The sequence below is a fragment of the Aureobasidium melanogenum genome (genome assembly GCF_000721775.1).
Source record: "Aureobasidium melanogenum CBS 110374 unplaced genomic scaffold scaffold_15, whole genome shotgun sequence".
Lineage (NCBI taxonomy): Eukaryota > Fungi > Ascomycota > Dothideomycetes > Dothideales > Saccotheciaceae > Aureobasidium > Aureobasidium melanogenum.
Genome location: NW_024470067.1, coordinates 429,862 through 442,053, shown reverse-complemented (window position 1 = coordinate 442,053; position 12,192 = coordinate 429,862). Strand labels below are relative to the sequence as shown.

The following is a 12,192-nucleotide window of genomic DNA, read 5'->3' as shown; positions in this document are numbered from 1 at the left end:
GACAAAGTCAAATTGCTTTCATGCGAAAAGTTGGAGATGATGAACAATGACGGCGTTTGCGTTGCTTATCTCCACGCTACAATCGCGGGCCTCAAACGGAGGAAACTTGGAAGCCTTCAACCAGATGCTGAATGCCATCAGAGCTTCTGTGCGCAAACGTCAAATCAATCCTGTTGACAAGTCAACATTGCCATGTGTTTACTGTGTAAACCTTGTTCTCTACATAGTGATGATCTATCTCTCGGCCTCTGTGATAGCTCCTTCCGAAAGCTTCAGCAGTGTAAAGCGACGCACATAGAATCTGCTCTCGACGCGATCAAGTTGGAGAAGGTGTGATAGCAGCAGGTGCCAGGCATAGGTCACTGCCAGCCACAGAAACAAGCCCCAGAGCGCTTATCAGGTACCAGAGCGCAAAGTGGATACAGATTTGGAAGGGCGCGATTCTTTTGACCGAAGCTTCGGAAACATTTCGTCATCATGGTCGCGACAGCTTTCCCGCCGGCTTCGCAGAAAGACATGCACGCCGTTTCTCCATCAATTGCCTTTCTTCCTTTCTTCTCTCCTTCCCATCACATATTGTAATATCTAGTCATCATGTTCGCCAGATCAGTATTCCGTCCCGCGAGGACTGCCGCCAGCGTACGTCCACAATTGCCCAATCGCGCCCACACCCGCCGCTATTAACACGTCTATCAGCATGTCCGTCGTTACGCCTCGGACGCCGCCGCAAAGTCTGGCTCAAACACTCTTCTCTACTCTGGTGTTGCTGCCGGTGCCGGTCTCGCTGGTTACATGTACTCGCAGCGTGCTCAAGCTGAGGGCCAGCACGGCAGCACCAACGAGAGCGGTGCTTACGGCCAGCCCGCCTCCAAGACCGAGGAGGGCAACATCCCCAAGCAGGCTGCCAACGCCTCCAAGTGCTTTACTGGCGGCGACCAAGGTTTCGTCAGCTTGGTCCTGATGGAGAGCGAGGTCATCAACCACAACACAAAGAAGCTGCGCTTCCACCTTCCCGAGGAGGACAGCGTTTCTGGTCTGAGCATTGCCTGTACGTCGTCCCTGTGTCACAAACGTCCAATTCAATACTGACATCCCTGAAGCTGCTCTGATTACCAAGTACAAGGGTCCCGAGATGGAGAAGCCCGTCATCCGTCCCTACACCCCCGTCAGTGACGAAGACACCGTTGGCTACCTCGACTTCATCGTCAAGAAGTACCCCGGTGGTCCCATGTCCTCGCACCTTCACAACATGGAGCCTGGACAGCGACTCGACATGAAGGGTCCCATCCCCAAGTACCCCTGGGAGGAGAACAAGCACGACCACATCGCCTTGATCGCTGGTGGTACCGGCATCACCCCCATGTACCAGCTCGCCCGCGCAATCTTCAAGAACCCCAACGACAAGACAAAGGTCACTCTCGTTTTCGGCAACGTCTCCGAGGAGGACGTTCTTCTCAAGCGCGAGTGGGAGGACCTCGAGAACAAGTACCCCAACCGCATGCGCGCCTTCTACACTCTCGACAACCCTCCAGAGGACTGGCCTGGCCCGAAGGGCATGATCACCAAGGACCTCCTCAAGACTGTCCTTCCCGACCCCAGCAAGGAGAACATCAAGGTCTTCGTCTGCGGTCCTCCTGGCATGTACAAGGCCATCTCTGGCCCCAAGAAGAGCCCCAAGGATCAGGGTGACCTTACTGGTATGCTCGCCGAGCTTGGCTACAACAAGGACCAGGTCTACAAGTTCTAAGCTATCTCTGAAGAGAGAAGAAACAAAACCATGTAATCATGTATATTAGATACGAATAGAATGTCTTGTAACCTTTGCACGAAACTTTCGTCTCTCAATCAGCTTTTGCTCTTGACGTACGATTCATAGTGTCAAATCTGGCAATCAAGATTTCTTGGGATATGATGAAGATTCTGCACAACTAGCCCTCTAATGCTTCTAACAAACAGCCTAGTATCAACACCTAATGAACAACACATTGCCCATACCAAAACTCCAACCCTTATAAAAGCAAAGACATGAGAAAAAGTCTTATGAAACAACACATCCCAAGAAACTCTTACTCTTTCCCAAATCCTCCAACTCATCAATCCTGCCTTCAATCCCTTGGACCGCACGTTCAAAATCATCAACATTGACCTCTACATCCTCGACTTTGCCTTTGAGTCCTTCAATCTCATAATCCAATCTCTGTGCCAAAGTTTCTAGCTCCTTGGCGCCTTCGTGCAGGGCATCGCGTTCATCGACCAACAAAGCTTCACTCGCATCTCGTAGATCTTGGAGGTTTGCTGCGGAAGGACGGTAGATGGAATCGAGGTAAGCTTGATCGTCGTCGGCTTGGGTGAGCAGCGAGGAAGTGGCGAGCAGTTGTTGGCGTGTCCAGGTGCCTTCTTTGCGGTCGAGGGTGGCGAGTGTTGCGCGCGTGGCTTTGAGGTCGCTGGACAGTGTTGTTTCGTGGGTGTATTGTTGGGGTAGGGGGATATGGTTCGGTAACGGAGATGCAGGGGCGAGGAGTAAGGGTGAGGGTGGAAGGATACTATCTGCAACGATTGAGAAACTTAGACGACGGGGGTAGAAACTGTCGGAGCGTGGTGTGGCTGAGAGAGTTTCAAAGTCGCTGTAGGAGTGCATGCGCCGGAGGAGAGGACCAATGTCTTGCGCCAAGTCTGGAGGTGAAGGGAGGACTTCTTTGAGGTCGACGCCGTGGTAGTCGGATCCTGCTATTGAGATAGAAGGTTCGCCGCTTATAGTACGTGAGATGGTCTCGAACCCCTCAAGGTCGGACTCGTCACTCTTGTCTTCCCGTGCCTCCTCTTCAGACTTTATCCTTTGTGGGTCTTCGACGGGGAAGACGCTGTTGTTCAGTTCTAGAGGGTTGCTAGGATGATTGGCATCCTGAGCCTCAGAACGTCCGGCAGCGTTAGCTTTCGTGTGCTGTTCTCCCTGCTGCAAAACTTGGTCGAGGCTTCCATCCGCGCCTTGAGGGATCTTGGGACTTTCTGGTGGTGAAGAAGAATCAATTCGCTCCAGAGTGTGGGAGGATTTGAGGTCTTGTCGCGAAGAATCTACAGGTGACATGGGTGACTCGTCTTTCGAGCCCTTGGATTGGTGGCCACGAACGGCATCTTTGAACTTGTCGAAGCCCTTTCTTCCCTCGTTGAACAATCCTGTTGCTCTCTTGGTGACAGAACGATGAAGATGGGTCTCTCCCTTGATCGACCCTTCGCCTTCTCTGCTGGAAGACCATGTTGGCGACATGATTTCCTCAGATGCCGCTCTCGCTGTCGACGTCGATTCGTGCGTGTTCTTTCGCTCCACTGGACCAAAGACCAAACTTCTGCCGGACTCGTTTGCTTTTTGCTCCTTGAGGTCGACAGATTGGTTCTTAAGAGGTTTTCCTAGCCAAAGCCACTTACAGCGTTGACCATACACAAGCTGCTCGAAACGATCGATGTACGACGTCTCAATGTCAGCAATACCTGCTTTATCGCGTCTTCCGACAACCTCTGCAAGCATTTCACCACCCTTTCCACTCAGCTCTGCCACTGTGGATTTGACAGCACGAGGGACTGACCAGCCTTCAGCATTTGCCGCCTTTGCAGATATTCTGTGTAATTTGTCGAGGGTGTGTCGATCGAGTCTCCGAGTCCGCTCCATTCTGTTGCTCTTCTGAAATTGTGAAATACCGCGTTTCATGCCTTCGATATCAAAGGGATCCTTTGGTACGGGCGCACCAACAGCACTCAATCGATTGCGAGCACCCATCAACAAGCCAAGCAAAGCGGCCACGGTAGTCGGCCCAAGGATACCATCGTGCGGTTCTATGTTATAGAATTCGGCACCAATGTCCAACCACCAGTCATTGACTGCTTTCTCAGTGATGTCACACAACAGGCCATCAACATAATCGAAATCGAGTTTGTCGAAGATATTGAGGGCAGCCTGACATAGCTTGACGAGTTCGATGACAGAAGTGTGGATGGGATTCTTGTCACTGGTCTTGTACAGCTGGTGAAATTTGGCGACTGTAGCACTATTAGGTGCAGACAGAGTCAGACCAACACGTCCAGAACAGCCCATGCGCTTGAGATTTTCAGCGACGAAAAACTCAGAACGATGCTTTTTGAGGTCGCCATCGGGAACGGGAATGACGGTCAAGGATGAAGGAAAGCCAGACAAATTGGTGATCATCAATATGCCAAGCGAAGTCTCTCTCCGGCGGGCATGGTATTGATTCAGGGCTTTGAAGTAGACGCGCAGACGTTGGGACCAGCCAGATTCGTCTGTAGGAACGCTCAGAATGCCGACCTGAGCAACATGTTGGGGATCACCGGTAAATGTGGTGATGACAAAAGTTGGATGGGTACGAGACGTGGCCCATTGTTCGACGACATAGATTTCATAGCCTTGGAGTTCTTTGCTGCTTTCAATGACTTCTACGCCAGGATCTTCTTGCAGGTATCTCGAATGAGTTAGCTTTTGAGGACATGGGAAATTGAGCAAACTCACCTGAAGGCGATAGGATCAGTGAGGACGAGACGTTGGTGTGTGGGTGCTTTTGATTCGTTGGAATCAGGTTTTGGAGACTGTTTCTCAGCCTTTTCTTTTTCTTTGGCTTTTTGTTCTTGTTGTGTGATGAGTTTGACGTTCTGATTATGAGGACCAGGAGGCCTCTCTGTGGCCGAGTTGGGAGTGCTCATGAGCGCTTAGTCGGAGCAGCAGAAATGCTATCATTGTCCTGACATTTGAATGCACGTGAAAACGATTGTAAGGAGCGAGGGGTGTGCGATTCCTGGCGACTTGATATAAGCAGGACCGGCGACAAGGTAAAAGGAAGGTACGAGGATTGCGAAACAGAGAGTGTGGAATTGTTTGTATATTAATTAGCCTGAGAGTCTGTTGCGGTGGTCAAGAGTCGGAAGGCTGTGGTTGGGCCTCGGAGCGAACCTCTTCGACCCCGCGGCACGTCATGGCGACCTTGTCAGTCGAGCTGTTGCACCGAGATGGTTATCGCTCTGCTATTTGCTATCACCAGAAGTCATCGAGTCCAGCTTGCACAGATGCGTAATGGAGTCGCTGCGGTTGGAGCAGGATAAGCTGGACAAGAAGGGCAACCTGTCAAAGACGATTGAAGATGTGCAGAAGACGATCGACCTGCTCGTCGCCGCCCGAGAAACCATCGCTGCCGGTATGGCCGACTCGATCTTATCAATCGTGTCCATGAATACTGATATACACGACAGATGCAAGTGCAGCTACGCCAACACTGGCCAAACTGAAGCGGCCGGTCAAGGCTTCACTGGACCAGGTCAACTCGGACATCAAGGACATTTACTCGGCCCACAAGGACTATTCCAAAGCTCTAGATAAGGTCTGTCAACCCTCTCTGCTGGCTGCAACCCTCTCCTCTGCTGCTATAGCTGCTGACTGCATCCAGAAATTCAAGCCACAATCTATGCCTGCTTCCCACCACGATGCCCTCTCGTCGCAACCCGCACTAGTGAACCGCGCAATTGCCATGCACCTCCTGCGCGAAGGCCAGTTCAACGTAGCCCAGACCTTCATCGCCGAAGCAAATGCAAACCCTAATACTACTGCCACAAAAACCGCTTCGGATGGGGATAGCCTCATGGAGAATGGACACGACACGCAACTTTACGACATTGACCGTGACAGTGCCGGTGCTCTGCAGTCGAGATTTGCCCATATGTACCTCGTTCTGGACGCCCTGCGCAACAGGCACGACTTGAACCCTGCCATCAACTGGGCTCGTCAACACAGCCATCAGCTCGAGCTGAGAGGTTCAAATCTCGAGTTCGATCTATGTCGTCTACGCTTCGTCGAGCTCTACACCCGCCATGATCCCAATGATCATATGTCCGGCCCCCTTCAAGCTCTCGAATATGCCCGCCAGACATTTCCAAATTTCTCTGCTCGATACATGCGCGAGACGTCGTCTCTACTCGGCTCGCTAGCTTTTGCTCCTGCCCTGACATCCTCACCTTACAAGAGTGTCTTCTTCAACGAAGACGCCTGGGAACATGCAGCATCGAGTTTCATCCGCGAGTTCTGCGCCATGCTGGGTCTAAGCGAAAAGAGTCCTCTTTACACCGCCGCAACAGCCGGCGCCATCGCTCTTCCCGTACTGGAAAAACTCGAGCGCGTCATGGGCGAAGTCGGAGGTCAATGGACTAGTGTCAATGAACTCCCCGTCGAGATCCCATTACCACATTCATATCTCTTCCACTCTATCTTTGTATGTCCTGTCAGCAAGGAACAAGGTACTGATGCCAATCCGCCCATGATGCTGCCTTGCGGTCACGTTATTGCCAAAGAATCGCTCGACAAGATTAGCAGGGGAAACAAGTAAGTTTCGCGTCCAACTGTACTGCTTGAGATGAAAGACTGACATTTTCGAGAAGGTTCAAGTGTCCGTACTGTCCCGTTGAAGGACATCCCAAAGAGGCTAGGAAAGTCTTCCTCTGAGCTCTGGGTTTATGCTTTCTTTTCTGGCTCTCGAAGTGATTTGCTTCTCTTCTTATTTGCTTTCTTTGTATTATTTTCTGCATAGCATACGGCGTTATTGGTTGCTGCCTGGGAGGCCCGCACTTATCAGTGGCAGATACCAAGAGCACTAGTCCCACATGAGGGAATCCAAATGTGTTTCTTCTGGTACTCGCGAGTTTCAAATCCCATTTATTCGAATACACGGGTAATACGAATACAATCATGCCAACCAGTCCACAGAGCTCTAGTCACGATATCTTGACAATTAGCTGTAGTCTTTGACCGATCTCGCTTTCAAAGTCCCGAGCACAATTCTGCCACAACAATCCTCGAAATTGAGAAGTGGTCTTGTGACAAAATCTTCTTGTTTCACCATCCCCCACCGGTAACTGTCCAGTCATGATATGGTGGTTTCTCGTCTCTATACATGAGGAGGTCTACGTACATGTATGTGCACAGACACACTTGGTATCCCCGCACGAAGGGGTTCTCTCTCATGCAAGGAGTGAGCGATGGTGGTCATCCGAGACGAGCCGGTTTGAAGCTTGTGTCAAAAAGGGATGCTGTGGGTTGGTCAAAAGAGACAGTGGGGACGATCATCCAAGACACTGTGATGCTTGTGCGTGGACATGTTGACATGATCACTGTGGTAGAGACATGTCAAGCGACCAAAAGAGTCGGGTCAGAGAAATAAATCAAACCAACTGTTTCCGGATGTGAACGCTGATATTGCTTTCAAACACTGCAAGCTCAACGAATTCTTCTTGAGAACAGTGGCGCGTATGAGTTGTGCTAAATGCACATAGGGGATCTATTGAGACATAGGCGGAGTAGTTGAGAGAAATGCATCGAGACACGTGATTGCCTGTGTCATATTCATGAGGCTTTCTCGCCTCCTCTCCTGTCTCAATAATGCCCTGTGTGCGATATACCATTGCCATTGCATGACGTGCAAGATGTGGATGATGAGGTTAAAGACGAATCCACGAAGCCTCGGTGTCATGCACGTATGCGCGAGCACGAATCAGGGATCTTTCGGCCTTTTCCTTTCATGTACGAAAGTAACTATAGTCTATGCAGCATATACAACCTTGCATCTGCTGTTCCGCACACCTGATCTGGAAGGATGTCGCAAAAAGCAAAAGGTGGGAAATATGTTGTTCTCGAGCATTTCTCTTACCACGTTTCAGTAAAGTGAGGGAAGTCGTGTTGGATCAAGTGTCCAAGGGAGAGAGACCCTTGCACTCAGGGCTTGCTGAGAAGCAGTGATAAGATAGGAAAAAAGGTCGTTGCTTTCTCCCTTCCGTGAATATATGCAGGTTCGTCGATCTTGGGCTTAGCCCTCTTGCAGTTCGCCAATGCAAAAGGATGCAGAAGTTTAGCTCCTGCTTTCCGAAGCAGTAAAACTCAAATAGATTGTTTCTAAGACTTTTGGTGCCGTAGATCGTTGCGTACCACTCCTTTTTGCCATCTTGCGGTGAAGAAAGAGGAGAACAACTTGAGCTGTCCTTATCATGCGGTGAAGAAACTTTGAAGTGCGAATGTTTCTTCTTGGAATGGGCGGTGATGTGCGATAGGAAAGCTCCCGAGTGGGTTGCTTTGTGTTGACGGCAACTCTTGGAGTCTGGGATCGTAAATGTCGTGCAACCGTGACGCTTCTGATTCGTCGTCATGAGATCTGTTTTCTGCGGAAGTCTTGGGTTGTGGCTGACGGAAAGTGCAAAATGCACTGTTCAGTGGTTGCAGGTGTGCAGGGTCCTTGACTTTACACGGCCATCGATTCTTTTCCTCCTTCTGTTGTTGCCGCAAACAAGTTCATGTGATCATCGTGATGGAGACGCATACGTACGACCTGCACAATGAAGGCATGCTCCCGACGGGATGCGCTTGGATAGGGTAGCCCAAGGGGCGGCTAGGTAACAGGGTACCCAGTGCTGCAAGATGCGAATTGTCGCATACTCGCACCGCCGCGTTGTCGTCGCGAAGAGTATCTCGTTTGTATCGACACCACCGTGGGGGCGAAACAAGCAGAATGTAAACAAAGGCCGGCGAATGTGATTGGAGCCAGGAAGCTGCATGCCATGTGAATCCTTGAGCTTACGGTAAATCCTCCTTTTGCTTTCGCTTGTGCGTTCCGCCTCCCGAGTATCATGCATGAGTGCAGGGATGCATGCTCTTGCTGCTGCTTTCTGTTCCTTCGCTCGCGCTGTTTGAGAGCGGGCATGCTAAATGATGCCCAAACGCTACGATTGACGTTTCATTCTTGCAACAAGCCAAACCACGAGAACTGCGACTTTGTGGAAATCTCTGTTGTAGCTTCCACAAACCGCTGTCGTCGCTAGGGTTAGATATGGAGGACATGATAAAAGTAGAAAGCGTTCGTTGCTCGTGATCGGCAATCGACGGTTTCACTGCCGGACAGCCGCATTTCTCGATTGGACGCTTTCTTCTTCCAGCAAGCCACAACAGAAAAAAAGGCCCAAGCAAAATAGACAAACCACCATGACGCCTGGGCTGGTCTTTTATCTGTGGTTTCACAAACTGCTGCTGCCGTTCTTGTTTCGTGGCTGCCGCAAACCTTTTTGTGTTTGTCGTTCTCCATGATATGATCGACGAGAAAATCGATTTCTAGACATCAACCCCTAACGAAGAAGAGAACAATCGCGCTTCTCTAGAGCGCAGTAAAGGGGTCGGCCTGTACGAGCGATGGACAGAGCGCCTCAATCAATCTAAAAATGCACTTGGTGTGGAGAAAGGCCAAAAGCCATTCGTATTTATGGCTCCTTTTCTTTCTAAATTGTCAATTGGTTATTGGTTCGTTATCCCTTTCGCCTGCCAATTAGCACTTCTTATATGTAGGTCAATATCGAATAGATGTGCGCGCAGCCGAAAGCGCTGCTTGCGCCGCTTGCATGTTCACGTCGCTATTTACTTTACTTTTTTGCCTCAACCTTTCGGCAGGCGAAGCGAAGGTACCAGGCAAGTCGACGGCGTCATGGAAGCTGGTCTGGCTGGGCCAAACAAGATCGCACGATTTCAGCCGAGTTGACTGCGTGTTTTCTGTTCAATTCCACCCATACCCAAGGTCTCAGTGCGGAGATTTGAAGCCAGAGCCGGCGTTTCAGAAAGTCGGAGTGCCGAGCTGAGATGGATGTAAAACACAAGGAGCTCAGCTGCAGTCGTCGTGGGTCGCGTCTCATGCGAGCCAGAGGACCAAAAACACCAGAAGCGGACTCACCGCGACTCGCAAGAGTGCTCGAGGGTGGATCATCCCAAAGGGAGGGTCCCGCTTTGTGGAAGCTTCTCCGTTAATCCTGTGCCAACGTGAGTCAGTGTCAGGTAAGCTGCAGAATTCTGCAGAATGCTGTGAACCCTTGCTCGTCTCTCTGACTCGCATGTTGTTACCAATGAACAATAATGACAGGGCTGAGATGGAAGGAGTGATTCCAAACAAGGAGAATACAGTATATGTAACGAGGGATGAAATAGGGTTTGCCAAGTGCGGACACTGTGTTCGTATCAGATCGTATCGTAAGAACGACACAACGACGGAGCATGGTTCAATTGAGTCGGCAGGCTCGGCAGATAAAGACTGCCAGGACAAGAAGAGTGGTATGCACATAGACGGCATGACGGAGCGTCCAAGCCGGATGGACGGGCGTTCCGTATGCCGTACTCGAATGATGAGACGAAGACGATTCGCACAAAAGACGCCAACGGATAGACGGCGGCGGTTGGGAAATGGTCACGGTGGAAATGGGGAAACAAGAGATTGGCTTGTTATAGCTGAACGGGCATGATTGTTTAATGACGATGCTTTGTACTTTGATGGAGCGTGTCGCAGAAACAACTAGGTAGAAAGCAGGTGCATTTTGGCATGGGGTCAAGACATGGTTCTTTTGAGACAAAATACGGGCCAGGGAGACGCGTCCCGGCGGTTGAGGAGCAGAGCTTGGGGAAGGAGCAAATGGTGGGGAGAGACTGGGCAACTGCCCTTTGTGAGAAGCAGGATGATACACCTGCAAGAGCTCCAGGCAGGAGCGACGGAGGTTTTGCAAGATGGTGATTGGGACCAGGGAGATTTGGCGGCAGTATGACGATGATTGCAGTGGCCGCTGGTGGATTCTTTTTAAAGTGGCATGGCGAAACGACCTGTGGTCTGTGTTTAGGTGCCGTCGATAAGTGTATGTTGTGTAGGAGGCCGTGCACGCACCAAGCAGCATAGCGCCTCACGCCATTGCATTGCCCTGGCTGTCTGTCCCTCCTCGTTGTCCTCCTCCATCCAGCGTCCATACACGCATCGGCTCGACTTTTCACTTCTCTTCGACGTCCGTCGCCCATTACTGTTGGTTTTCTTGTTGCTGAAACAATTCCTGCTGCGCTTTACAGCCGTCTTGATTGATTGTCTGCGAGCCCCAACTCATCGGTTTACTGCCCACCGTTCTTCTCCCGTCGTGCCTTCCAGCCTCGTCGCTCAACCACCCTCGCTGCACATCATTGGCTTCAACTCTCGACACCGCACGACGACTGAATCCTGTCGCCGTCGCTCTTGGTAGTTTGGCCTTTGCATCCTCCGACTACTCCCTTCTCTACCTCATGATTGTCTGAGGGTTTTGTGTCCGCCCCCGGCCGGACCTGTGTGTGGCTCGTCAACCGAATCCAGTTCAATCCAATTCAACTCAATTCCCAAGGTATGCACCTCGCTCCTTGTTCTGACCGCCTTTACCACATGCTTTCGTTGTGCCTGTCTGCCATGCGTAGTGAGATGTGCCTCCATGGCGCCTCCTCTGACGTTTCAGCATCATTGTCACCATGCACGCTCTCTCGCACAACAAAGGCACCGCACCCAAACAGCGCATGGCTCGTGAACACAACGTCCGCCAACACTACACACTCTCTCCTCTCCAATTGGCTTACCTGCCACTCTCCTTACCGCATCTGCCCCACCGCCTGTCACTTCTCTCATACTCTATCAAGTTGGACCTTGCTGACGCTCCTGAATTCAGCCCTGCAACTCTACCAATCGTTAATATTACTTCATAATTGACTTGCATCTGCCGTCAACCGATACTTTATCTATTCAAGCGTCTCTCGCGTCGCGTCAGCCCATGGCGGAAGTACTGTCTCCTCTGCCTTCGCCTCCCAGCTCCATCAATATGCTGCACTCGCGTCCTTCGTCTTCGGACGCATACCAAGCCAACCACCAACGAGCTGGCTCGACTGCGAGGAGCAACTATCGCAGTTCGCCCTCTGCCGCTCCCGTGCAGCCTTACGCTTTCCAAACAACCCCTCATCTAAGACAAGAGTCGCGCACTATCTCGGCTTCTTCCAACGTACCTCAGGTCCAACAGAAGGGCCACAAGAGTACCTCGTCCACTTCGACAACCTCTTCGGCCGATCTTACCACAAAAACGCCGCCGTTGAGTCCAGGAAAGGATGCCTTCATCAACCTGTCTTCCAATATCCCTGACCTCTCATTGACGTCGTTTGAAACAACGCCAAAATCCTCCCCCAACAGATATCGCCGAACACCTCAACGTGCCGATTCCAACCATTCGTTACAGAAGGCACCATCACCCGCCTCATCAGTCGACAACCTCCTGACACCACCTGCTCCTCAACTCAATCGAACCTCGAGTGATGACATTACCGTTACCAAATCTAACACATCTGAGTCA

General features: G+C 51.1%; 3 protein-coding genes across 3 annotated transcripts; 2 read left to right on the top strand and 1 right to left on the bottom strand.

Annotated features, from left to right (window-relative positions):
• Positions 1-594: 594 nt before the first annotated feature.
• On the top strand, positions 595-1,747 carry M437DRAFT_85880 (ferredoxin reductase-like protein; the record flags this gene model as incomplete). The annotated part of the gene is made up of 3 exons (XM_041028361.1): positions 595-639; positions 697-1,048; positions 1,101-1,747. The coding sequence occupies 3 exons, from the start codon at positions 595-597 to the stop codon at positions 1,745-1,747; spliced, it is 1,044 nt and encodes a 347-aa protein (XP_040878454.1).
• A 181-nt stretch (positions 1,748-1,928) lies between these two features.
• On the bottom strand, positions 1,929-4,707 carry M437DRAFT_67369 (uncharacterized protein; the record flags this gene model as incomplete). The annotated part of the gene is made up of 3 exons (XM_041024924.1): positions 1,929-1,942; positions 2,071-4,469; positions 4,517-4,707. 3 exons carry the CDS (start codon positions 4,705-4,707, stop codon positions 1,929-1,931), a joined length of 2,604 nt encoding a protein of 867 aa, XP_040878453.1.
• Positions 4,708-5,074: 367 nt separating this feature from the next.
• M437DRAFT_52131 (regulator of gluconeogenesis Rmd5) lies at positions 5,075-6,493 on the top strand (the record flags this gene model as incomplete). Its single annotated transcript, XM_041022304.1, has 4 exons — positions 5,075-5,195; positions 5,251-5,378; positions 5,445-6,373; positions 6,427-6,493. The coding sequence occupies 4 exons, from the start codon at positions 5,075-5,077 to the stop codon at positions 6,491-6,493; spliced, it is 1,245 nt and encodes a 414-aa protein (XP_040878452.1).
• Positions 6,494-12,192: the final 5,699 nt, after the last annotated feature.